Raw genomic sequence first — 27,346 nt, forward strand, 5'->3', positions numbered from 1 at the left:
CATGATTTAGCTTCAGTTGTTTTACTCTGTCTTCAACATTCAGCATATCCAACTGCTGTAATTCATCCTGGCCTACATGTTCTCTTGGTCCCAGCCCCAGGATGAATCTTACGATTTTGTTCTGGGTGATTTGCAGTCTATCTTTCAGTTTTTTTGTCAAGGCAGAGTACCAAGAGGAGCAAGCCATAAGCCATGCATGTCGTAAGAGTTCGTTTAATATCTTTATTATGCACTCCATCCTGTGGGGGGTAGTCAAAAAGATTACAGAGGTACTTAATGGGTCCAGGGACTGGGCCCCAAAGTTTTGATAGCTGAACAAGTTACAAAGGTAATGAACTCTTTACATGTCTACACCTGATCACAATTGCAATGAGTTATTAAATGCGAAGATTAGCTTTATTTACAGTGAGCAAAGTGAGAGTATTTTTCCAGAATGGTTTGTAATATACCACTGTGGATAAAATACTTTGACTTATCTTGAACATTTCTGAGCGAGTTGTCTTTGAATTCATTAAATTTTATTGTAATCCAATACATAATGACACAGATTTGACAATAGTCCATCTGGCAAAGTTAACATGCCGTAGGAGGCCTGGAGTTTACCTGGAGAGAGTTCCGGGGGTCAACGCCCCCGCGGCCCGGTCTGTGACCAGGCCTCCTGGTGGATCAGAGCCTGATCAACCAGGCTGTTACTGCTGGCTGCACGCAAACCAACGTACGAGCCACAGCCCGGCTGGTCAGGAACCGACTTTAGGTGCTTGTCCAGTGCCAGCTTGAAGACTGCCGGGGGTCTGTTGGTAATCCCCCTTATGTATGCTGGGAGGCAGTTGAACAGTCTCGGGCCCCTGACACTTATTGTATGGTCTCTTAACGTGCTAGTGACACCCCTGCTTTTCATTGGGGGGATGTTGCATCGTCTGCCAAGTCTCTTGCTTTCGTAGTGAGTGATTTTCGTGTGCAAGTTCAGTACTAGTCCCTCTAGGATTTTCCAGGTGTATATAATCATGTATCTCTCCCGCCTGCGTTCCAGGGAATACAGGTTTAGGAACCTCAAGCGCTCCCAGTAATTGAGGCATTTTATCTCCGTTATGCGCGCCGTGAAGGTTCTCTGTACATTTTCTAGGTCAGCAATTTCACCTGCCTTGAAAGGTGCTGTTAGTGTGCAGCAATATTCCAGCCTAGATAGAACAAGTGACCTGAAGAGTGTCATCATGGGCTTGGCCTTCCTAGTTTTGAAGACGATGCAACATCCCCCCAATGAAAAGCATGGGTGTCACTAGGACGTTAAGAGACCATACAATAAGTGTCAGGGGCCCGAGACTGTTCAACTGCCTCCCAGCATACATAAGGGGGATTACCAACAGACCCCTGGCAGTCTTCAAGCTGGCACTGGACAAGCACCTAAAGTTGGTTCCTGACCAGCCGGGCTGTGGCTCGTACGTTGGTTTGCGTGCAGCCAGCAGCAACAGCCTGGTTGATCAGGCTCTGATCCACCAGGAGGCCTGGTCACAGACCGGGCCGTGGGGGTGTTGACCCCCGGAACTCTCTCCAGGTAAACTCCAGGTAATCCATCCTGTCATTTTTCTAGCAGATGCGATTGATACAATGTTATGTTCCTTGAAGGTGAGATCCTCCGACATAATCACTCCCAGGTCTTTGACATTGGTGTTTCGCTCTATTTTGTGGCCAGAATTTGTTTTGTACTCTGATGAAGATTTAATTTCCTCATGTTTACCATATCTGAGTAATTGAAATTTCTCATCGTTGAACTTCATATTGTTTTCTGCAGCCCACTGAAAGATTTGGTTGATGTCCGCCTGGAGCCTTGCAGTGTCTGCAATGGAAGACACTGTCATGCAGATTCGGGTGTCATCTGCAGAGGAAGACACGGTGCTGTGGCTGACATCCTTGTCTATGTCGGATATGAGGATGAGGAACAAGATGGGAGCTAGTACTGTGCCTTGTGGAACAGAGCTTTTCACAGTAGCTGCCTCGGACTTTACTCTGTTGATTACTACTCTCTGTGTTCTGTTAGTGAGGAAATTATAGATCCATCTAAAATACTGGGAGCAAGGGGTTAGTTACCCGTTCTCCTGTATAAATTATTAAAATTAAAAAGAAACACTTTTGTTTTTCTTTTTAGGTCACCCTGCCTTGATGAGATATGACTGGTTCACTGAAGAAGGGAAAAAACATACGTTTGGTAAAGCTTTGAATTACAGTAAACCATTGCTACAGTTGTTTATGAAAACATTGTTTGAACCATTGTTGGACAAATTTAAATGCCCACTTGAAAAACAGCTAGTTCGTCCTATAGGTTAACCCTTAAACTGTCCAAGCAGATCTACGTTCACATGCGTAGTGCTCCAAAAGTAGATCTACGTTTTTTACATATTTTCAATAAAAAAAAAAAAAAAAAAAAAAAAAAAGCAGATCAAAGTTTTTTTACACATTTTCAAATGTAAAAAAAAAAAAGAAGATCTACTTTTTTTACATACTTTCAAATGTTGAAAAAACATACATATGTATATCCGTTTGGACCGTTTACGGGTTAAAGAAGTAAAACAAGAAAATTACTCATTTTTTTTTTACCATATTAGCAACTTTCCACCAAGGTAAGATGACCCAAAGAAGAAAATTCATTTATTGACACTTATTTAATACAGGTCGGCCATCACTAATCCGGCATCACTGGGACCTGAAGTGTGCAAGATTAGTGAGTTTGCCAGATTACAGAGTGGTTAGGTTAGAATACACATAATTAACCTATCAATAGAGACTCTTTCTACTACATCGTCCTCATTTTCATCACTGCTTTCTCCTCCACTGGCTTGCTGCTGTGGATTTACAACCATCTGCACAATTTCTGAGTCAGTATAATGATAAAATTTGAATTGGTATAATGATTTAAGTCAATATAATGGTGAAATTTGAAATTATGCTAGCCAAAATTAGTGCCAGATTACTGATGGAACCAGATAACTGATTGCTGGATTAGTGATGGCCGACCTGTATTCATCTTGCCAAAATGAACTTTTGAGCTGCAACATACACCCATCCTTCAGAGTGCAAGCACTGTACTTCCCACCTCAATTAACCAGGCTTCCTGAATCCCTTCATTAATGTTAATTTGCTCACACTCCAACAGCAAGTTACCAGAAAAACCACAAATCTGTAGTCACAGTGGTGGAGTTATGTAGTGTCCCATCTTCAGGGTTTACCTTGTAATACATTCATTATTTTATAAAAGTACTTTGTACACATGTGAGTAACACTTACTGTACTTCAAAAATTGCTAAATAAATTTACAGTGAGCACTATTATAATTTATCTTAAGAATACCTATAGTGGTAGCTTGACACCTCAGTTACTGGGAGCGCTTGAGGTTCCTAAAACTGTATTCCCTGGAATGCAGGCGGGAGAGATACATGATTATATACACCTGGAAAATCCTAGAGGAACTAGTACCGAACTTGCACACGAAAATCACTCACTACGAAAGCAAAAGACTTGGCAGACGATGCACCATCCCCCCAATGAAAAGCAGGGGTGTCACTAGCACGTTAAGAGACCATACAATAAGTGTCAGGGGCCCGAGACTGTTCAACTGCCTTCCAGCATACATAAGGGGGGGTTACCAATAGACCCCTGGCAGTCTTCAAGCTGGCACTGGACAAGCACCTAAAGTCGGTACCTGACCAGCCAGGCTGTGGTTCGTACGTTGGATTGCATGCAGCCAGCAGTAACAGCCTGGTTGATCAGGCTCTGATCCACCAGGAGGCCTGGTCACAGACCGGGCCGCGGGGACGTTAACCCCCGGAACTCTCTCCAGGTAAACTTCAGGTAAACAAAGATCAATAACCAAAAGACATGGAAAGGAGGGGAAAAAAAGATTAGGGAAGGACAGAATAGATAACAGGAGGAAAAAAGACTAGTGGCCCTTCTGCTATGATGTGTAAAGTGAAATTATATATAAGCCATATGAGTGGCAAAAGAGACATGTATACATATAACAGGATCCAAGCTGACATATGTATAACAACATATACATACACACTTGTGTAGATGAACTCATATATGTTAACGACTGAAACACAGACAGATGTGTACATATGACTGGTTCCAAAGTTCCTACATACCATATTTTCCAGCATATAAGGTGGACGAGTATACAAGACTATATTTCCAAGCAGTTGTAATGTAACATTAGTAAACAACTATTAAAGCATAACCCAAAGCCTACCCTTAACCCTAACCTTGAGCATATAAGACACATGCTGGTTTTTCCAAGGCAGTGTGAAAAAAAAGCACTCCTTATATGCTGGAAAATATGGTACGTGTATTTTGAGAAATTATCAAGTTACATTTGTGTGTATTCCAAATTGGGAAGCCTCAGTATAAAATAAACTGAGTAAATTTATTTGGCAGATATTGTATAACACTAATAAAACTACTAGAAAAATTCAACATATCAAAAATAACCCTCATATGTGAAAATTAAACTTGTGACGACACTTCGGTCCGACCTGAACCACTTACTAGTGACTAGTTAATGGTCCCAGTCGGACCAAAACATCCTCATAAGTTTCATTCTCCTATACTGTGGACCCCCGGTTAACGATATTTTTTCATTCCAGAAGTATGTTCAGGTGCCAGTACTGACCGAATTTGTTCCCATAAGGAATATTAGTAAGTAAGTAAGTAAGTAAGTTTATTCAGGTATACACAAATACAGTTACATAGAATTATCATACATAGCAGCATGTGTGTAGAGAACCTAGGATAACCCAAAAAAGTCAGACAGAGTGACTTATTTCCATTGTAGATTAGTCCATTTCAGACCCCCAAACATACACGTACAAACGCACTTACATAATTGGTCGCATTGGGAGGTGATCGTTAAGCGGGGGTCCACTGTATATGGGTTATTTGTGTGTTACTCCAGTAATAGTATTGTGCTTTTTTATTTTTTCTCAATATATCCTTAAGAAAACCCAGTTAACTTAAGATCACTGAATCAGTTTAAAGTATTAATGCATACTTAAAACTATACTATTGTTCACTTAGCTACCTCATTCTTTTATGCATTAAAAAACTACTACTCAATAACCTATGTCTAGTTTTAGGTAGTCTGTAAACATTAGTATTAGTCTGACCAAAATGCACTGCATGCTATTGGTTTTCTTTTGTGCTTAACAATATTTTAATACATGTAAACTACATTCTGAATACCATAGAAATAAATAAGGTTGCATGATTGCATGGTACAGTGTGACTGGAACAATTCAATCTTACCTTACTGGTACAGTTTTATTACACTCAATTTTTGCTTTAGTAGACTTTACAAATGGCATGGATTTCCAGTTTGTCTCTGGCTGGGTGAACAATGGAGCTTTATTGACTATCTGAACATCTGGCATATTGCAAGGCAAGTTTGCAATCACGACCTGCAGCTCAGCATTGAAGGAATATCTCAGATCCACAGCAAGCCCCCTTACTTGGTATATTCCCTCTGCACTGGAGTATAAGAGAAAAAACATAAATTTCCAACCCCAAAAAAAATCACCAATGCATATATAATCATTTTACTAAGACCCACAATCAGAAGAATTTCTCCCATTGCTTCTGATAAAAAAAAATTTATTGTAATACAAATGGATCCCGCTTTACAGTGTTTCACTAACCCAGCAGTTTTCAATTATACCCATTCTCCATTTATGCAGACTTCCTACATTAAATATATTCACCACTCACTATAAGCTAGGATGAAAATATTTTAAGGCAATTAATGAAAAAAAATGCCATTTTACTTTACAGCAGGAACCTAACCTGCTGTATAAGTGAGGTCTGCCTGTATATATGTGTCCGATTCAAGTATGATTATATTTGTAAATATTTGTGAACATGTGAATACATTGACAGCTGCAACAGAACACACAGACATAACATAAGACACAAAACCCTCTTTGACATCCCCAGTGTCCGACTCAACCTATGCAAAAATTCAATCCACATTAAAGCCCTTAAGATCTGGAATTCAATGCCTGGAGCACTGAGGTGTCTCCTATCTGCCAATCAATTCAGAGATATTATTAAAAAGTATCTCATATCTCTAATATAATTAAAATAAGCTATGTCAAACAAAACCAGCTCATCTAACTCTGTCCCTGCTTTTTTTCCCAGTCTTCCTTCAACTCCCATAGAAAATTGTTACACATCTTGTCCCATTATAGTTCTACTGTAACTAAATAACTTCCCATATCTTCACTATCTATTCAATCACTCCACAAAACTGAAGATCACTGAATCAGTTCTAAATAATAAGTGATACTTGCAATATTGTACTAATTGTTCATTAGCTACCTTTCTTACTGTTCATATGATTGTATTTAACTGTATACAAAACCATACTTAATAGTCTATGTCTAATTCTTAAGTCTTCAAGCATTAGAATTAGTCCATCAGCAATGCACTACATATTAGTGGCTTTCTTCTATGTCTAACAATGTTTCATAACATGTAAGCTACAGAATCTGTACTTCATAAAAAGAAATAAAAATCTGAATTTGAATAATCAAACAGAAAACTAAACAAATGTTCCAATCTAATGTCAGTCTCACTTTTCCATGGGTTTAAATAGTCACAAAGACCCAACGTTCTTCTAGGAGATGGGTTGGTCTATACAAACGTGACGGGAATACTTACGTATAAGTATGATTCACCAACAAGGGATTCGAACTCGGGCCAATGTAGATAGTGTTGTTGAACTTGTTGACACACATATCCTTATAACCAAATGACTCTTCAGTGCTATTATCACCGTAGTCTATCACTATGCATGACATTGGTGGCAGCACTGTGAAACTGGCATTCACTACTTTCACAACATTTTGTGAGGAAAAAATAAATACAAATACGATTTGTTTTTACATTAGAAGGAACTCTCTATGGGGAAGTGGAACAGAATTCTTGTTCCGTAAGCCATGCGTGTCGTAAGAGGGAACTAAAATGCCAGGAGCAATGGGCTAGTAACCCCTTCTCCTGTATACATTACTAAATTTAAAAAGAGAAACTTTTGTTTTTCTTTTTAGGTCACCATGCCTCAGTGGGATATAGCCAGTTTGTTAAAAAAAAAAATTTGAGTGAACTATTTTATGATATCTAAACTGTCATATCTGCATGCCTTTGCAAAAACAGTGATTATGTGTGAATGATGGTGAAAGTTTTTCTCTTTTTTTGGGTCACCCTGCCTCGGTGGGAGACAGCCGAAGTGTTGAAAAAGAATTTTTTTTAACACGCTGGCTGTCTCCCACCAAGGAAGGGTGATGCGAAAAAGAAACACTATCACCATCATTCACACTATCACCATCATTCACACTATCACTGTCTTGTCAGAGGCATGCAGATATGAGAGTTTAGATGTCCCTCTAAACAGCAAATATCCCAAAAACCTCTTTCAGAGTGCAGGCAATGTACTTTCCACCTCCAGTATTAAATTAATAAAATTCTCAGACCTTTCCTGTTTTTCCCATAAACTAACACTTAATTTTTCATCTCCATATCACCTTCATCATTATTTGTGAATTCAGAGTTTATTTCTCAAGCACAGTTTCTCTTTATGCAATTTTAATGAGATTCTCTGCGTGAGCCATGAAACTCTGAAGCTGTACTACAGATGGTACCTAATTAGTAGAAGGTACACTAGAGTACCCACTAGTGATTATACCTAATTACAAGAAGGTACCCCAAAGGAGGAGTACCTTCTATGAGTGTGGTGTGTTGAGGCATCTGTGGAGAGTTTTTACCTAAAACCTACAAGAAATATTAAGCTATATGTAATGACCTCACTCATATTCTCAAAGAATAATAAAAGCAATGAAGCAAATGATGTTTATGCAGCATGTGTATATAGACAAATATACATATGTACATGCAATTACAAATATACACACAAGCATACATATATCCATACCCAAAGTGTGTGGGGTCAGGAGTTGTGACTTGACCCCTGCAACCGCAACTAGGTGAGTACACAGTCATATATATGCCTACACATGCATACATATTTCTATATCTTCTTGCATTAGAATTTAAAGGCTGCCCTCCATATCCCTGCTGTATGAACTATAAAAGAAGGTAGGGTTAAGGTATACAGGGATACCTTTCTCAGTTTAAAACATACAAAATTTAAATTTTGTCCATCTGTGGTACAGTTCCTAATAGTCTTTTTACAGCATGTCTAAATTTACAACGATGTAAAATCTTTCTTCATTAATTTCCCTAGTATGTACTATCAACACAAGAATATCAGAAAAAAACAGCTATCACTTACCGGACCAATGATACGCCCATCGTCGGACAGTTCGAAACCTGAGAGGTCCATTACGACTGTTATCGTCACGTTGTTTGAACTAACCCACCCCTGGACAGTGTTGTAACCTTCAACCACCAGGTCATAGTCTCCTCCCTGAAGGCAATCATAGGACAGGAGCTATAGTTACTGACAGTTTGTATGTTAGGTAAACGGACACATGTACAACTAATGCGACATTTAGTTGTGGAAACGTTTCTCTCTCCAGGAGCTTTGTCAAGTCATTACATAATGGCTTGACAAAGCTCCTGAAGAGTGAAACGGTGCCACAATAAAATGTCACATTAGTTGCACGTGAATCCTTATACCTAACATATTGTCGGTAATCCTACCAATATTATTACCATAGTTTGTACATTCTGGGGAGGGAAAGGGTTGTAGCTGGAACTAGCCGGCAGCTTTACCAATAAGGCCATGGACCAGTGTACCTGGTCTGAGACTGAACTGCAAGATCAATACCCCTCCCCCACCCCTTGAGTCAGCTACAGGTTAGGTAAGATTGGTCAGGAAACAGGAGAGGTGTTTCCTGCCGTGGGTCTTAGTCATGTGATGACCCACCACTGGAGCTTTTGGTCATCTGACCATCTGGCTTATCTCTCCACCACTTTAAAAACTTAGGTTATACTAATATAATGAGACAGCAACATGTGTACAAGTTGAGGAAAATATGTATATTAGAGCTTGAACTTAAGATATAATTAGACACAGTTTTTAACTGAAAATTATTAAGGAATTTTATGTAGCTTTCTCACAGCATAAAAGCTGTTTTCAAAATTAAGGCTAAACAAAATTGAAATAAAAGTGCTATTAGTCGCAGTATGAGCAAAGATGTCCTTCATGAGAAGTGTCTTGGTGTTGACTGATGAAAGGCTCTTGTTCCAAGGAATTTATAATCTAGTGTGCCCCAAGAACTGTATGACCTTTATGAGTTCAGTTTTCTCCAGTGAATTAAAAAAATGAGCAGAGTTGATGGCTATACTGAAAAAGTTATCACTAACTTCTTGGCTACAGTAATTCAAGTGAGAAGCGCAGTACTGAAAGTTATTTACTTTAATTCATCGTGGAGGAAGCACACAGCACGATATTTTTTACCGTGTCCCGTACCTTGATTACTAATGCACACAGCTCATACACTGAGGTCCAGGGGTCAATCCCCAGTATGGGTGAAACACTAGGATACGTTTCCTTAAGGCACCTGCTGTCCCTGTTCATCTATCAGTAAAATAAGTACCTGGGTGCTAGTCGACTGGTGTGGGTCGCATCCTGGGGGACAAGATTAAGGACCCCAATGGAAATAAGTTAGACAGTCCTCGATGACGCACTGACTTTCTTGGGTTATCCTGGGTGGCTAACCCTCCGGGGTTAAAAATCCGAACGAAATCTTATCTTATCTTATCTTAAAAACTGACCTAATAAAGTGCTCTGAAATGTTCTGCATAACAAGGGACTTTCTATACAGTAGTATGGCACTAATGTCAGCTATGGTCTGTATACCTTGTACATGTATTTGTAGAAATTATTATTATGTATACTGTTTACCTTCTACACTGTCATGATGATCAGTCATTAGCTAGTTTACTTAAGTACAAGTACACATAAATACAGTTAACACAAATTATCATACATGGTAACATATGTGTATATTACATAGGATAACTCCAAAAGAAAAATGTCAGACACAGTGACTTATTTCCACTGGGGTCCTTGACAAACTGATGGAAATGACAAGATGATACAGCAGTGGACATAAGGATCAGTAGGCCTCCTGCACCCACAAGAATCAGTAGGCCTCCTGCACCCACAAGAATCAGTAGGCCTTCTGCACATACATGGATTAGTAGGCCTCCTGCATCCACAAGAATCAGTAGGCCTCCTGCACTGCACAAGAATCAGTAGGCCTCCTACAGTGCCTCCACATTGCACTGCAAGCATGCCTGAACGTCAATGACCCAGTCACTCACCACACTATGCAAGTGGAAATATGCTTGCTGTCCATCCTTAGGTAATGAATAAAGAAACCTGTGTCTATCTTTTCCACTATTACAAATGCAAGGGACTGCCTTATTTTATTGGTAACAGGAAAGTTTTGAAACTCCAACTGAATAATCACCCAAGAAATGATGACTGTCCCACAACTCAAACTGAGTTGGGCATTTTGGCAAACTGTGTTACAGTTAGTTTGCATGTCACTTTTGATAGGCTGCAAGTTTGGGAAGAAACATTCAAGGAGACAGTGTATGCCCCAGGATTTTGGGATGACTGAGGTAAGGAGGGCTTGGCCAATTTTATGAGTCACAATATACATGTACTAGGGTGCAAAGAACCTGTCCATGTTTGAGATTGCAAGGAGATTAGCAACAGAAGTCAGAGTTGTTTTTCGAAGTTTGTTTGAAATCAGCAACAGAGAACAAGAAGCAACAATTTGAAATTAAAATACAAAGAAAAAAGGAATAATTAAAAAATATTAGATGTATGGAATGCAGCAAGAGAAACGAGAGAAACAATCAGAAAAAACATTAAAAATTATATACAATAATGATAATTATTGTACTAATTATAGGTAGTAGGTTGGTAGACAGCAACCACCCAGGGAAGTACTACCATCCTGCCAGATGACTGTGAAACAAAAACCTGTAACTGTTTTGCATGATGGTAGGATTGCTGGTTTCTTTTTCTGTCTCATAAACACGCTAAGATAACAGGGATATCTTGCTACTCCTACTTACACTTTGGTCACACTTCACAGACACACACATGCATATATATATATACATACATCTAGGTTTTTCTCCTTTTTCTAAATAGCTCTTGTTCTTTTTTATTTCTTCTATTGTCCATGGGGAAGTGGAAAAGAATCTTTCCTCCGTAAGCCATGCGTGTCGTATGAGGCGACTAAAATGCCGGGAGCAATGGGCTAGTAACCCCTTCTCCTGTATACAATTACTAAAAAAGAGAAGAAGAAAAACTTTATAAAACTGGGTTGCTTAAATGTGCGTGGATGTAGTGCGGATGACAAGAAACAGATGATTGCTGATGTTATGAATGAAAAGAAGTTGGATGTCCTGGCCCTAAGCGAAACAAAGCTGAAGGGGGTAGGAGAGTTTCAGTGGGGGGAAATAAATGGGATTAAATCTGGAGTATCTGAGAGAGTTAGAGCAAAGGAAGGGGTAGCAGTAATGTTAAATGATCAGTTATGGAAGGAGAAAAGAGAATATGAATGTGTAAATTCAAGAATTATGTGGATTAAAGTAAAGGTTGGATGCGAGAAGTGGGTCATAATAAGCGTGTATGCACCTGGAGAAGAGAGGAATGCAGAGGAGAGAGAGAGATTTTGGGAGATGTTAAGTGAATGTATAGGAGCCTTTGAACCAAGTGAGAGAGTAATTGTGGTAGGGGACTTGAATGCTAAAGTAGGAGAAACTTTTAGAGAGGGTGTGGTAGGTAAGTTTGGGGTGCCAGGTGTAAATGATAATGGGAGCCCTTTGATTGAACTTTGTATAGAAAGGGGTTTAGTTATAGGTAATACATATTTTAAGAAAAAGAGGATAAATAAGTATACACGATATGATGTAGGGCGAAATGACAGTAGTTTGTTGGATTATGTATTGGTAGATAAAAGACTGTTGAGTAGACTTCAGGATGTACATGTTTATAGAGGGGCCACAGATATATCAGATCACTTTCTAGTTGTAGCTACACTGAGAGTAAAAGGTAGATGGGATACAAGGAGAATAGAAGCATCAGGGAAGAGAGAGGTGAAGGTTTATAAACTAAAAGAGGAGGCAGTTAGGGTAAGATATAAACAGCTATTGGAGGATAGATGGGCTAATGAGAGCATAGGCAATGGGGTCGAAGAGGTATGGGGTAGGTTTAAAAATGTAGTGTTAGAGTGTTCAGCAGAAGTTTGTGGTTACAGGAAAGTGGGTGCAGGAGGGAAGAGGAGCGATTGGTGGAATGATGATGTAAAGAGAGTAGTAAGGGAGAAAAAGTTAGCATATGAGAAGTTTTTACAAAGTAGAAGTGATGCAAGGAGGGAAGAGTATATGGAGAAAAAGAGAGAAGTTAAGAGAGTGGTGAAGCAATGTAAAAAGAGAGCAAATGAGAGAGTGGGTGAGATGTTATCAACAAATTTTGTTGAAAATAAGAAAAAGTTTTGGAGTGAGATTAACAAGTTAAGAAAGCCTAGAGAACAAATGGATTTGTCAGTTAAAAATAGGAGAGGAGAGTTATTAAATGGAGAGTTAGAGGTATTGGGAAGATGGAAGGAATATTTTGAGGAATTGTTAAATGTTGATGAAGATAGGGAAGCTGTGATTTCGTGTATAGGGCAAGGAGGAATAACATCTTGTAGGAGTGAGGAAGAGCCAGTTGTGAGTGTGGGGGAAGTTCGTGAGGCAGTAGGTAAAATGAAAGGGGGTAAGGCAGCCGGGATTGATGGGATAAAGATAGAAATGTTAAAAGCAGGTGGGGATATAGTTTTGGAGTGGTTGGTGCAATTATTTAATAAATGTATGGAAGAGGGTAAGGTACCTAGGGATTGGCAGAGAGCATGCATAGTTCCTTTGTATAAAGGCAAAGGGGATAAAAGAGAGTGCAAAAATTATAGGGGGATAAGTCTGTTGAGTGTACCTGGTAAAGTGTATGGTAGAGTTATAATTGAAAGAATTAAGAGTAAGACGGAGAATAGGATAGCAGATGAACAAGGAGGCTTTAGGAAAGGTAGGGGGTGTGTGGACCAGGTGTTTACAGTGAAACATATAAGTGAACAGTATTTAGATAAGGCTAAAGAGGTCTTTGTGGCATTTATGGATTTGGAAAAGGCGTATGACAGGGTGGATAGGGGGGCAATGTGGCAGATGTTGCAAGTGTATGGTGTAGGAGGTAGGTTACTGAAAGCAGTGAAGAGTTTTTACGAGGATAGTGAGGCTCAAGTTAGAGTATGTAGGAAAGAGGGAAATTTTTTCCCAGTAAAAGTAGGCCTTAGACAAGGATGTGTGATGTCACCGTGGTTGTTTAATATATTTATAGATGGGGTTGTAAGAGAAGTAAATGCGAGGGTCTTGGCAAGAGGCGTGGAGTTAAAAGATAAAGAATCACACACAAAGTGGGAGTTGTCACAGCTGCTCTTTGCTGATGACACTGTGCTCTTGGGAGATTCTGAAGAGAAGTTGCAGAGATTGGTGGATGAATTTGGTAGGGTGTGCAAAAGAAGAAAATTAAAGGTGAATACAGGAAAGAGTAAGGTTATGAGGATAACAAAAAGATTAGGTGATGAAAGATTGAATATCAGATTGGAGGGAGAGAGTATGGAGGAGGTGAACGTATTCAGATATTTGGGAGTGGACGTGTCAGCGGATGGGTCTATGAAAGATGAGGTGAATCATAGAATTGATGAGGGAAAAAGAGTGAGTGGTGCACTTAGGAGTCTGTGGAGACAAAGAACTTTGTCCTTGGAGGCAAAGAGGGGAATGTATGAGAGTATAGTTTTACCAACGCTCTTATATGGGTGTGAAGCGTGGGTGATGAATGTTGCAGCGAGGAGAAGGCTGGAGGCAGTGGAGATGTCATGTCTGAGGGCAATGTGTGGTGTGAATATAATGCAGAGAATTCGTAGTTTGGAAGTTAGGAGGAGGTGCGGGATTACCAAAACTGTTGTCCAGAGGGCTGAGGAAGGGTTGTTGAGGTGGTTCGGACATGTAGAGAGAATGGAGCGAAACAGAATGACTTCAAGAGTGTATCAGTCTGTAGTGGAAGGAAGGCGGGGTAGGGGTCGGCCTAGGAAGGGTTGGAGGGAGGGGGTAAAGGAGGTTTTGTGTGCGAGGGGCTTGGACTTCCAGCAGGCATGCGTGAGCGTGTTTGATAGGAGTGAATGGAGACAAATGGTTTTTAATACTTGACGTGCTGTTGGAGTGTGAGCAAAGTAACATTTATGAAGGGATTCAGGGAAACCGGCAGGCCGGACTTGAGTCCTGGAGATGGGAAGTACAGTGCCTGCACTCTGAAGGAGGGGTGTTAATGTTGCAGTTTAAAAACTGTAGTGTAAAGCACCCTTCTGGCAAGACAGTGATGGAGTGAATGATGGTGAAAGTTTTTCTTTTTCGGGCCACCCTGCCTTGGTGGGAATCGGCCGGTGTGATAATAAAATAAAATAATGATAATTAAAGCATAGACGACATAAACATAGCTCATCTTCTGTGTCTACAAAAAAGATGAGTACAAAGAATATTTAAGAGGCACCCACCTGTGAAAACATACAAGAAAGTGAATCATTTGCAGTTGCAGTCGTGTTGAGCACCTTGTTTGAGGAATATAACAACACCCGCCACTTTAAAACAGAAGGCAAACCTGTTGAAAAAAAAAAATTATTATTCAACTACTATTTTATTCATCTCTCTTCTTATTACTTGTAATTAACATCTCTGCTCCCTAATATAATTTTAAGTGTAGAATTTTTAAAACTCTCTGAATTTAGGATGGCACCCCCCCCCAAAAAAAAGGGAAAACATTCACCGGCATTCACTTGATTGCTGTCTTGCCGGAAGTGTGTTGAGATCACAGTTCAGATGACAATCCCAACTGTTGCATCCCCATCCCTCCTTCAGAGTGCAGGCTCTGTTTCCCACCTCCAGGACTCAAGTCTAGCTAACCAGTTTCCCTGAATTCCTTTTTAAATGTAACCCTGTAAAAACTATTATATTTATGTATTTTTTTTTAACATGTTGGCCATCTCCCGCTAAGGCAGGGTGACCCAAAAAAGAAACACTTTCACCATTATTCAACACTTTCACTATCATTCACACATAATCACTATCTTTGCAGAGGCACACAGATACAACAGTTCAGATGTCACTCCAAACAGGAAATAAGTATCCCTAACCCCTCCTTTAAAGTGCAGGCATTGTACTTCCCACCTTCCGTACTCTAAGTCCAGCTAACTGGATTCCCTGAATCCCTACACAAAATATTACCCTGCTCACACTCCAACAACTCAACAAGTCCCAAAAACCATTCATCTCCATTCACTCCAATCTAACATGCTCACACATGCCTACCATATGTCCATGTATATCTATGTACACTCATTCTTAACATGAATTGTAGGCATTTTTTTTTTTAACACAAGAAAAAGTAGCACTGCAATAGGTTTACTGACCCATGCTAGGCTCAAATCTTCAGAGCCTCAAACCAATCAAAATTTATTTACAGTCATCAGTACTGTTTTTATCTAGGTAGCAGGTTGGTAGATAGCAACCACCCAGGGAGGTACTACCGTCCTACCAGTGAGTGTAAAACGAAAGCTTGTAATTGTTTTACATGATGGTAGGATTGCTGGTGTCCTTTTTTCTGTCTCATAAACATGCAAGATTTCAGGTACGTCTTGCTACTTCTACTTACACTTGGTCACACAACACATACATGTACAAGCACATATATACACACACCCCTCTGGGTTTTCTGCTATTTTCTTTCTAGTTCTTGTTCTTGTTTATTTCCTCTTATCTCCATGGGGAAGTGGAACAGAATTCTTCCTCCGTAAGCCATGCGTGTTGTAGGAGGCAACTAAAATGCTGGGAGCAAGGGGCTAGTAACCCCTTCTCCCATATAAATTACTAAATTTAAAAAGAGAAACTTTTGTTTTTCTTTTTGGACCACCCTGCCTCGGTCGGATATGGCCAGTTTGTTGAAAGAAGAAGTACTGCTTTTAAAAAAAATACATGCCCTTCAGTGCAGATGGTAGCAAATAAATGGAGGTATTGTACATGAAGACGTTTTGATCATCACCAAAGCCTGGAGACACGACACCATTCAGCAGGATTCTTGTGGCGAAGGTAACATTTGCTAGGCCATCCTCCACTAACACCTGGTGGAGAAATTGCCACTAGATAAAGGTCACTTCTCTGAAAAGAACTTTTAAAGTCATTTGCAACAGCTGAGAGTATATGTACTGTAGCAATAAGGTTAATTATAAATTAGTAATTTCCAAACCCAACATTGTTACATCTCGATACATGAACAGGAATTCAAATTGGTCATGGTACTGTCAGTAACACCATTATGAGGCTGGATTTCTGAGAACTTGAGAACATAAAAATGGAGGAACACTACCTGGAGTATACCTGGAGGGTGTTCCGAGGGTCAATGCCCCTGCAGCGTGGTCCATGACCAGGCCTTGTGATGGATCAGGGCTTGATCAACAAGGCCATTACTGCTGGCCGCATGCAAACCAACATACGAGCCACAATCCGGCTGGTCAGGTAGTGACTTTAGGTGTCTGTCCAGCTCCTCCTTAAAGATAGCTGGGGGTCTATTGGTAATCCTTCTTATGTATGCTGGGAGATAGTACAATCACTGGCCCATACTTGAATTTTCACACACATTTGTCCAACTTATTCAAGCAACTCTAGAAATTAGCTTTAATAACCCTAATAACCAGTGCTAGGCAGGTTCTACTCAAATCAAACTTTTCTCACTCATAATATTTATCAAGCCTATTTTTTAAAGCTACCCAAAGGTTTTGCTCAACAGCCCTACTTGGCAGTGTGTTCCACTCATCAACAACCCCATTTCCAAACTAATTTTTTTTTTTTTTAACAAGTCGGCCGTCTCTCACCGAGGCAGGGTGACCCAAAAAGAAAGAAAATCCCCAAAAAGAAAATACTTTCATCATCATTCAACTCTTTCACCTCACTCACACATAATCACTGTTTTTGCAGAGGTGTTCAGAACACAACAGCTTAGAAGCATATACGTATAAAGATACACAACATATCCCTCCAAACCATCAATATCCCGAACCCCTCCTTTAGAGTGCAGGCATTGTACTTCCCATTTTCAGGACTCAAGTCCGGCTATATAAAAATAACCAGTTTCCCTGAATCCCTTCACTAAATATTACCCTGCTCACACTCCAACAGATTGTCAGGTCCCAAATACCATTCGTCTCCATTCACTCCTATTGAACACGCGCTCACGCACGCAAACTAATATTCTTCCTAAATCATTTGTAAATTTATATTTGTTCAATTTAAATCCAGTTTTTTAGTTCTCTCTTGACTGAATATCATTAATACTCTCTTTATATTGGCATTATTTATGTCTGTCTTCCACTTATACACTTTCAAGTACATCTCCCTCTTGTTATATGTCTCTCAAGAAAGTGGAGGTTCAGCATTCTCAATCTATGGTCATATGAAAGATTCCTTATAAGGTGGATTAATGTTGCCATTCTTCTCTGTATATTCTCCAATGAATTTATATCCAGTCAGTAGTAATGGGACCAGAACTGAGCTGCACAATCTGGGTGAGGCTTTATTAATGATATGTTGAGCTGCAACATAGCCTGTGGACTCCTTGATACAACTCCAAGTAATCAGTTAGGTTTAATGTGCTCACTTAGGTACTGTTGCGTTGGTTTCAGCTTCCTGCTTACCATTATCAGCCTGTGTAGTCAATCTCTACATCACCTGGTTTATTGAGGTTATCTTCATTCCCAAGGATTAGGACCTTGCACTTATTCACAGTGAACTGTATCTGCTACTTTTCGGACCACAACATTAATATATCGAAATCTTCCTGAACCTCAATGGTATCCTCCTCAGAAGTGCACAGACATCACTATTCAAATGATCTTCCGAATACACAAGATCTTCCGAACTTCAACATCCCCACCACTATTCAGGGTGCCTGGAGTTTACCTGGAGAGAGTTCCGGGGGTCAACGCCCCCGCGGCCCGGTCTGTGACCAGGCCTCCTGGTGGATCAGAGCCTGATCAACCAGGCTGTTGCTGCTGGCTGCACGCAAACCAACGTACGAGCCACAGCCCGGCTGGTCAGGAACCGACTTTAGGTGCTTGTCCAGTGCCAGCTTGAAGACTGCCAGGGGTCTGTTGGTAATCCCCCTTATGAATGCTGGGAGGCAGATGAACAGTCTTGGGCCCCTGACACTTATTGTATGGTCTCTTAACGTGCTAGTGACACCCCTGCTTTTCATTGGGGGGATGTTGCATCGTCTGCCAGGCACTGCAGGCACTGTATTCCCACACTCAAGTCCAGCTAAGCAGTTTCCCTGAATCCCTTCATAAATGTTACCCTGTTCACACTCCAACAGCATGTCAAGCCACAAAAACCCCTCATTTCAACTCGCTTCAATCTGACACTCACACAGGCTTACTTGATACTGAAGCTCCCAGTACTCATTACTTCCCTTACCCCCTCCATCCAACCCTTCCTGAGATAACCCCTGCTCCTTTTTCCTCCCACCCCAGATTTATGCTCCCCTCTTGGTCATCCTGTGTTGCACCATGCAAACCACTTTGACAACTCTTCCTCAGCCCTCTAGCTTATACATTTGGTAATCCCCACACCATCTAATAGCCACGCTCCAAATTCTCTGCATAATATTCACACTCACACTGTTTTGAAGCATGACACCTGAACTGCCTAAAGCCACCTTCTCAATGCATTGTTGAAAAACTCATGTTTTACACCCATATCCAGATATTCATATGGGTGGTTATTTTATTTCCAAACATGTAGCAAACATTTTCTATGCTGTGTTATTCTGTTGTCATTCAAACAAAAATTTTCTTAAGGATATTATTTACTGTGATACTCGATATTAATTTTCCGAGTTTCTGTCTCCATGAGGGTTATTATTAACACTGACAGGTGTTCATTACACTTTCTTTAGTTATTTACTGATATTTAGGACCACTGGGTATGAGTCTGAGGTGACAAGTGTGGTGTCATCTGCAAACAGCACTGGTTCAATTGCTCGTTGGCTCCTGGTAGATGAGTGATGTAGTGGAGGAATAACAGAGCCAGAACACTGCCTAGCATTACAGAATTATTTATATGCAGTTACGATAAGACGTCACTCAGAAGCCTGGTAGTGCACCAGGCCACAGGGGCATTGACCCCGGAACACCTTCCAGGTATACTCTCCAGGTATACTCTTCTTGTATATAGGTATTAGGAACAGACTTGCATGATATGCTGTTCACAAATGTGGGCTATGGAGAATTATTTACTGCGATTCTCTCTGTTTAAACTCTAAATTTTACATTTTTTAAATAATCATAGTAAATTTATCTAAATCTTTAATTATCAAGTTAAGAATCATACTACTCAAAATAAATACCTTAAAATACAATGCAATACGATATACGTATTAACTTGAAGCTCATGAATATAATAACAGTTGCATGAAATGTAAATAATTAAAGTGTTATCATTTACATAAACAGAACTGATGCTACTGACCGTAGTATTAAATGTGGTGTTTGAGACTTCATTCATGAGGAAGAAAGTGAGTGTATAGTTGCCTGGTTGAAGGATGATCGTGTGAAAGATTTCATTCAGAGCACGAGCAACACCACCACCGCTAGATGTGCCAAAGTCCATCGTCTCGTTAGCTGGGAAGAAGTCGAGGAATATACAGTTCTGGGAATCATCGTCACCATGACCTGGGCTCAGACCAGGCCTCATATTTTGAAAAAGAAGCATTATATGAAAGGATATGGAAAATAACCACAGGAGAGGAATTGAATGGTAGCTCTAGGTCTTTCATGTTGCAATCAACACACCATCAGAAGCTTGCAATGTTGCAGAAATGAGTAGGAAGAGTTATCATTCAACTCCCCCTGTGGCTATTTTGCATCTTTTATTGCTTGTCAATATGGTTCAACATACGGTTCGTCCGCAATTACTGCATATTGAAAGGATATATGACACGGAAAAGAACTACAGCATTAAGACTCACTTGGAAAAGTAAAGTTTACTGAATGTAAGTAGAAAATTATAAGATTTACCTGTCATCTTATGTGTTCTTGAGAGAGAGAAAAGACAGAAAACCCTGCCAGTGTAAAACATTGAGCAGACCCACTCTTATGACAGGATAGTAGGTAGCACCTTCTAATACATTTAGAAAACATTTAGAAATATGAAACTCGCAGCCTTTCAATAATAATAAATTGAATAACACAAGGGCAGTGAGAAACCTCTGTCATTTTTTGTGTGAATAATAAGAAACAATTTTACATCAGCTATATCCCATCAAGGTAGGGTTCAGGATATTTATTAGATGACATGTTTGGCACATGTTTCTTCTTGTCTAACACAGGTCATTTAAGATTTTATTTGTTACATCCCTTTTTTCTGGGTATTATTTTTTCTTTCATTACATTCCACAGAAAAAGCATATTATCTCCTTTTTTCCTGACAGGAGCTTAATCTTAGGAAGCCCAGACCAACATAAGACCACAGTAGCTTCAATCTCAAGAAGCCCTTACCAACATAGCACCATAGTGACTAACATTAGTAAGCTGTAATCAACATAGCTCGGGCAGCATAACCATTTACAGTTCTGATCAACACAAATTAATGTTAACATAACCTCAAGAAATTCCAATCAACATAAATCCAGAGGAAACTTACGGAATAGTGACCCATTCATGTATGTGGCATAAATGTTCGCTGAAAAAGGTGGGTTGGGTGCAGCTGTAAGATTGATGGAAATATTGAATCCTTCTTTGACACCCAGGCAAGGGCACAGAGGCGTTGCTGTCCAATTGCTACCTACTACCGGGACGATATGAATCAAGCTGGTGTAATTTACCTGTAAATCAGAATATTGCAAAATTTAACATTGATTTACCTTACACTCTTACAAACATTAATATTTTTTTTAATATTTGCTGTAATGTTGTGGTGTCATATGGATCAGGGGAGCCACACAATGTTGTGTATCAAACTATGATAATAGTGAAAGAAAAATATTAAAACTTCTCTATTACAAAAGGCATTTCTAAAAACTGTATTGCTAGGTGTCAGAAAATAATGTGCATGTGAACATTATATACACAAACACTATTTGGTTATTACAGATTAATCCTGTAGTACTAAAACACTTTTTTTTTTTTACTATCCATGGGTATGGGTATTACTGCATTGTTTTTCTAAATGGGGTCAGATACCTACCTCAAGCATACCAGAGTAAGAGATCATCACTATGAACTAAGAAAGAAGAGCTGCCACGTGTATGCTAAAAAGTTCTTCACAGAACAACAGAACAGCTTACATGAGGAGGTAGTGATGGCTGTAATAGTTGGTCTTTCCTAGACTAATTATTTTGTGTGTGATTGTACCCTGAGGGTTTCCACATAATAATAAAATACGGGAGTAAATATTACAACCAGGACAGAATAAATGTTGAAGACAGGTCACCATGAGCTTTGTTCTGCTCCTGTAACTAGTGGCAATCACAGGTATTTACAAATAGATGATAAGATGACATGTTTGTGATTAAGTTTTAATTAGTTACTATGTATTAGGATTAGTCTGCCCAAAATTCCTTGGCATGATAGTAGCTATCTTCGTACTTAGCAAATCAAAATTGTAATTACACATTGTAACCTTTACAAAGAAATACACTTTACTTCCTTAAGAATAATAAATGCACAATAATGTACAATACTCACCCAGTTCAGAGCATTGGAAGCATTTCCAAGAAGAGTATAATTTCCAGTCTTATTATAAGTCAGTTGCACTACCCAATCCATGCTTGTTGAATCTGACAAAGACAATAAAAAAAATTGGTATATGTAATCAATGATATGTTAAAACTTCCAAACTCCATCACCATAGGCCTACTCTGCCTCTAAAATCTTATCAAATTCAGTGATTGAATAACATTTCTTAACAATTATTTCACATTACTATGAAGTATATGATCACACAATGCTTAAATATATCAAATTAATCTTAAGTGACAATACACTACTTTAAAACAACACAGAAATTTCCATAACTCAAAGATTTCTATAAAAAAATTAATATAAAAAATAAAATCACACGTATGTTAGTAATGACACACTGCAATAGTTTAAAAAACATCAAAATTTCAATTCATCAAGTTGGGGGGCATTAAAATACCAGTAAAGGCCACTTAATCCAAGAATTAGAGCTAACTTTCCCTTCCTTGGATCAAATCTGATTACTGTATTTTCTGGAATATAAGGCATGCTTTTCTGCCCCCACAAAAAGTCTTGGAAAATCAGCCTGTATCTTACATGCTGAAGGTCGGGGTCAAGGGTAGGCTTTATGTTACGCTTTAGCAGTTGTTCGTTACATTACAACTGCTTGGCAACACCGTTTTATACAGACCGGGTCGTGGGGGCGCTGACCCCTGAAACCTTCTCCAGGTATACCCCAGGAATGATTGTGCACCTTATATGCTGGAAAATATGGCATACCCCTATTTCCCAGGTAGTTTAACTCTTCTCCATGACTATAATAATAATAATAATAATAATAATAATAATAGAAGGAGGGGTGTTAATGTTACAGTTTAAAAACTGTAGTGTAAAGCACCCTTCTGGCAAGACAGTGATGGAGTGAATGATGGTGAAAGTTTTTCTTTTTCGGGCCACCCTGCCTTGGTGGGAATCGGCCAGTGTGATAATAAAAAAAAAAAAAAAATAATAATAATAATAATAATACAAACTAGCAAAGTAGGTATATGCAACTTGAGGGCCCCAGTTAAGACTAGAGAAGAGTGGAGCACCCTGAAAATAGAATCACTATTAATACTAAGCCATGAAAAAAAAATAAAAATAAGTATATAATATTCATGCATTTGCAGTTGTACATGGTGTGAATATTATGCAAAGAATTCAAATAGAAATTAAAAGACATTAGGTTATGAAAGGTCGAAGCCAGAGAGTGGAGGTGTTGAAATGGTTAATTAGGAAGAGATGGAGCAGAATAGGATGACCAAGAGTGTATAAATCTGGGGCAGTAGTAGTAGCAGTAGTACTGTACTGTGGTAGTAGTACAGTAGTAGTAGTAGTAGTATCATGGGGAAGCGCTAAACCCGTAGGATTATACAACACCTGTGGGGGGATGGAAGGTATTCAGGCTTAATTCAGGGAACTGGAGCACAGATCCACTTCCCTAGATCAAGAGCCCCTCACCAGCATCAAGGAACCTTCCTTGAGGGGTGTAGTAGTAGTAGAGTAGAGAGTGTGCAACAGCACTAGCAGATAGCAGCAGCATACAGCACATAGCAGCAGCAGTAGTACAGCAACAGCAGGTAGCAGTAGCATCAGCACTGCAGCAGTGCAGCAGCAGCAACAGCAGCAGTAGCAGCAGCAGCACAGTAGCAGCAGCAGCAGAACAGCACGCAGCAGTAGCAGCAGCAACAGCACTGCAGTAGCAGTAGCAGCAACAGCACTGCAGCAGCAGCAGCAAGCAATAGCACTGCAGCAGTAGCAGCAACGCAGTAGCAGCAGCACAGCACTGCAGTAGCAGCAGCAGCAACAGCACAGTAGCAGGCAGATAGCAGCAACAGCACCTGCAGCAGTACTGCACTGCAGCAGTGCCAGCAGTACAGCGCAGCAGCAAGTAGTAGCACTGCAGTATCAGTAGTAGTACTGCAGTAGTAGTGCTGCAGTATCAGTAGTAGTACTGCAGTATCAGTAGTAGTGCTGCAGTATCAGTAGTAGTGCTGCAGTAGTATCAGTAGTAGTACTGTAGTAGTATAATACTGTAGATGTTGTAATATCAGTAGTAGTACTATAGTAGTATCAGAAGCAGTACTTTAGTAGTAGTGTGAGAAGCAGTATTGTAGTAGTAGCACTGTAGTAAGACAGACCTTAGTAAAGGTGATGTGGAAGGGAGTTGTGTAGAAGAGTGGAACCCAAAATTCATCAACTAAGTCTGGTTCACTGACAAGTTCCTGACATACTGTTGAAGCTTGGCCGGTCCAGTTACTTGCTGCCCCCAGTAACTTACTCGTAATCTGAAAACAAACTACATAATTAGCCTTCAACTATTAAGGAGACAATTAAAATGGAGCACCAATATTCCATATTTACCAGTGTATATACATAAAGTAATTTATTTCAAATGCAAAATGATATCTTACATAAATAATGCAAAGCCTCGGTGAAGGAAATATTTTGGGAGAGGCACAGACTACTGAAATTTGTTTAGAAGAAGAAATATTTAGACAAAGATTGATTTCCACATGATAACAATGTTTGTGCTTTGTTATTGTATTAAAGTTCCCCTGACTGATGATGTACAGGTATAACACAGCCTTAATTAATGACCCTGGTTCAGTAAACAGGCTTTAAACCTAACCAAAAGAGACATACAGGAATCTACGTACCACATAGGTGAGATTGTGGGTTCCTTTCAGGGAGTACATAGAAGTATTTTGTGTATAAGGTGTAGGAACAAGGGCAGTAGGAATAGATGAAGCTGTGGCACAGTCCACCTTGTAGCTCATGTTAACTAGCTGATGTTCCCTCACAGTTGCACTTATGACCAATCTAAAATGAAAACGTTACTAAATATACATATTTGAGGGTCCAAAACTCAAAATATTTAGTAAAATCACACAAAGAGCCACACATACTGTACACAAATATAAAAACGTTAAGAGAATGCAAAGAAAAGCATCAAGGTAGTAATTGAGCTGAGGGGGGATGAGCTAAGAAAGACTGCGAGGACTAGGCTTTATTTTACTGATGGGGTAGAACAAGAGGGGGATATAATCACAACATAAAAAGTATTGAGGGGGAGAGACAGAAGGTTGTATTAGACAGGGACCTACAGGTCCAGAGAGGGACCTACAGGTCCAGAGAGGGACCTACAGGTCCAGAGAGGGACCTACAGGTCCAGAGAGGGACCTACAGGTCCAGAGAGGGACCTACAGGTCCAGAGAGGGACCTACAGGTCCAGAGAGGGACCTACAGGTCCAGAGAGGGACCTACAGGTCCAGAGAGGGACCTACAGGTCCAGAGAGGGACCTACAGGTCCAGAGAGGGACCTACAGGTCCAGAGAGGGACCTACAGGTCCAGAGAGGGACCTACAGGTCCAGAGAGGGACCTACAGGTCCAGAGAGGGACCTACAGGTCCAGAGGGACCTACAGGTCCAGAGAGGGACCTACAGGTCCAGAGAGGGACCTACAGGTTGTATTAGAGGAGGTCCATAGAGGGACCTACAGGTTGTACTAGAGAGGGACCTACAGGTTGTACTAGAGGGACCTACAGGTCCCTCTCTAATACAACCTTCCCAACATTCTTCACCTGACTCTTCACACTGTATAAATTCATGTACTCTTTACCCAGGTAGATCTGTTAGTGACTTGATAAAGATCACATAAATGATCACATTATATTGTATTTGTGTTTATTTTTCCATCGTGTTGGTATTTTATACCTTTTATCTCTACAGAGACATCAGCACTGGTGGAAGACAAAGTTGAGAGGTAGTTGTTGTAATCAAGCACCCTCTCAACTTTGTCTTCCACCAGTGCTGATGTCTCTGTAATTGACTGATAAAGCCTGCAGCGCAGGCAAAACGTTTCCCCAATAAAGATTTTTAGTGTTTCCCTGTGTCATACTCCTCAGGTTTGTCGGTCAAAAATCAAGAAGCGGAACCTAGACATCAAACTTTCTTTCCGACAAACTCATATATATACCCAAATAACCCGCACATAAAAGAGAGAAGCTTACGACGACGTTTCGGTCCGACTTGGACCATTGACAAAGTCAATTACCGTAATTACAAATAAATAATCACAATAACACAGCAGATCAAATGCTGAGTGTCAGTGGTTCGATCCCCAGCATGGGTGGAAACACTAAGCATGTTTCCTTACACCGAAATACAGATTCACAGATTCAGGACTTGCTCTGATACCTACTCTTCCTAGTCTCCCTGTGATCCCCGTTGGGGAGGGGAACCTCTACCTTTCATCTTCATCCTTGGATCAAGATGAATTCTCCAGTCAAGATAAAACCCTCCAGTGGGACGGTGATTGACTCTATGGAGCTTGCCATTGTTACTACCTTGCGGACTGAACTTAGTTAAATCCTCTGCTAAGACTAGTCTCGCTGACAATGGGTTTCAAGTTATTTAATATCCAGCGAATCGAGCCAAACGTTCTATCTTCCTCAAGAAGCTTGATAAATTGATCACATCTTAACCTCTCGAAGTCCGGAAGGCTTCAATTGAAGATCAAAATCCTTGGGCAAAGGTTGACAGCATCTCTAAAATACCTACAGCATTACATTCACCTATGTGACTATGGCTGCCCAAGCTATGGCTGACAGTCTGGCCATACACTATTATTTCATCAACTCTCAACACACTGAAGCTGAATGTTACCATCATGTTGCTCAATGCTGAAGTTGCTTCTCCTATTAACATACCACACAGGACTGCCCCATTAAGGATACCAAGTTCTGCTCTACCTGTGGGTCTGAGGACCATGACTTTAAGTCCTGCACTGCTACTACTCCACCTAAATGTCTTCACTGCAAAACGGACCATCATACTCTTGCTTCAAGATGCCCCATCCACCGTGAACCTCTGAAGACCCAAGAAGCAGAACAGAAAAAGATACCATTCAAGTCTCCTACTTATGCAGTCAGACACTTCAAAACTTCTCAAGGTCACTCTACCCTCCATCACTCCTCCAGCCTGTGACCCAACCAAGATACATTACTGTCTGCTCACATACATATGGCACAGACTGGCTCCTTTAACGACGTTATCAACGAGTTCTTTGAACTAACCAACATGCCCAAATTCGTCTTCCCAGCCTCTCCACCGTCTGCAGACATTTCTAAGTTCACAAAAGATTTAGTTAATGTGTCTGCACACCAGCAACAGCAGGTTCACCACCATCACTAACTGTACGTGACGTCACTCCACCTCCAACCACCAGACTTTGTACACCACTTGACATTTTCCTAACGAAATGACTGGCCAGGAACTTGTCACCTCTCTGGAGGCCGGGACTACTAAGTTCACCTAATGAACTATTCGATATCCTTTTCCAGTAGTATTTCCATCCTTCTTATCTTAGGACAGCTCTTGTCGTCTTCGTTAGTTCCCTACACCTACTGTCCCTGTTCATCCAGAAGTAGGCGCCTGGGTGTTAGGTGACCGGTGTGGGTTGC

General features: G+C 40.2%; 1 protein-coding gene across 1 annotated transcript in view; it reads right to left on the minus strand.

Moving 5' to 3' along the window:
• Window positions 1-27,346, minus strand: part of LOC128700820 (polycystin family receptor for egg jelly-like) — a 75,196-nt gene that overhangs the window by 33,201 nt on the left and 14,649 nt on the right. Inside the window, exons 10-20 of the mRNA XM_070097181.1 lie at window positions 24,542-24,704; window positions 24,023-24,169; window positions 22,874-22,934; window positions 21,849-21,940; window positions 20,806-20,986; window positions 19,633-19,784; window positions 16,091-16,232; window positions 14,613-14,716; window positions 8,320-8,467; window positions 6,706-6,877; window positions 5,296-5,517 (exon numbers count right to left, since the gene is read on the minus strand). Coding sequence (XP_069953282.1) covers window positions 5,296-5,517; window positions 6,706-6,877; window positions 8,320-8,467; window positions 14,613-14,716; window positions 16,091-16,232; window positions 19,633-19,784; window positions 20,806-20,986; window positions 21,849-21,940; window positions 22,874-22,934; window positions 24,023-24,169; window positions 24,542-24,704 — 1,584 coding nt within the window. The remainder of the gene's footprint in view (window positions 1-5,295; window positions 5,518-6,705; window positions 6,878-8,319; window positions 8,468-14,612; window positions 14,717-16,090; window positions 16,233-19,632; window positions 19,785-20,805; window positions 20,987-21,848; window positions 21,941-22,873; window positions 22,935-24,022; window positions 24,170-24,541; window positions 24,705-27,346) is intronic.

The sequence above is a fragment of the Cherax quadricarinatus genome, chromosome 56 (genome assembly GCF_038502225.1).
Source record: "Cherax quadricarinatus isolate ZL_2023a chromosome 56, ASM3850222v1, whole genome shotgun sequence".
In the NCBI taxonomy this organism is placed as follows: Eukaryota; Metazoa; Arthropoda; class Malacostraca; order Decapoda; family Parastacidae; genus Cherax; species Cherax quadricarinatus.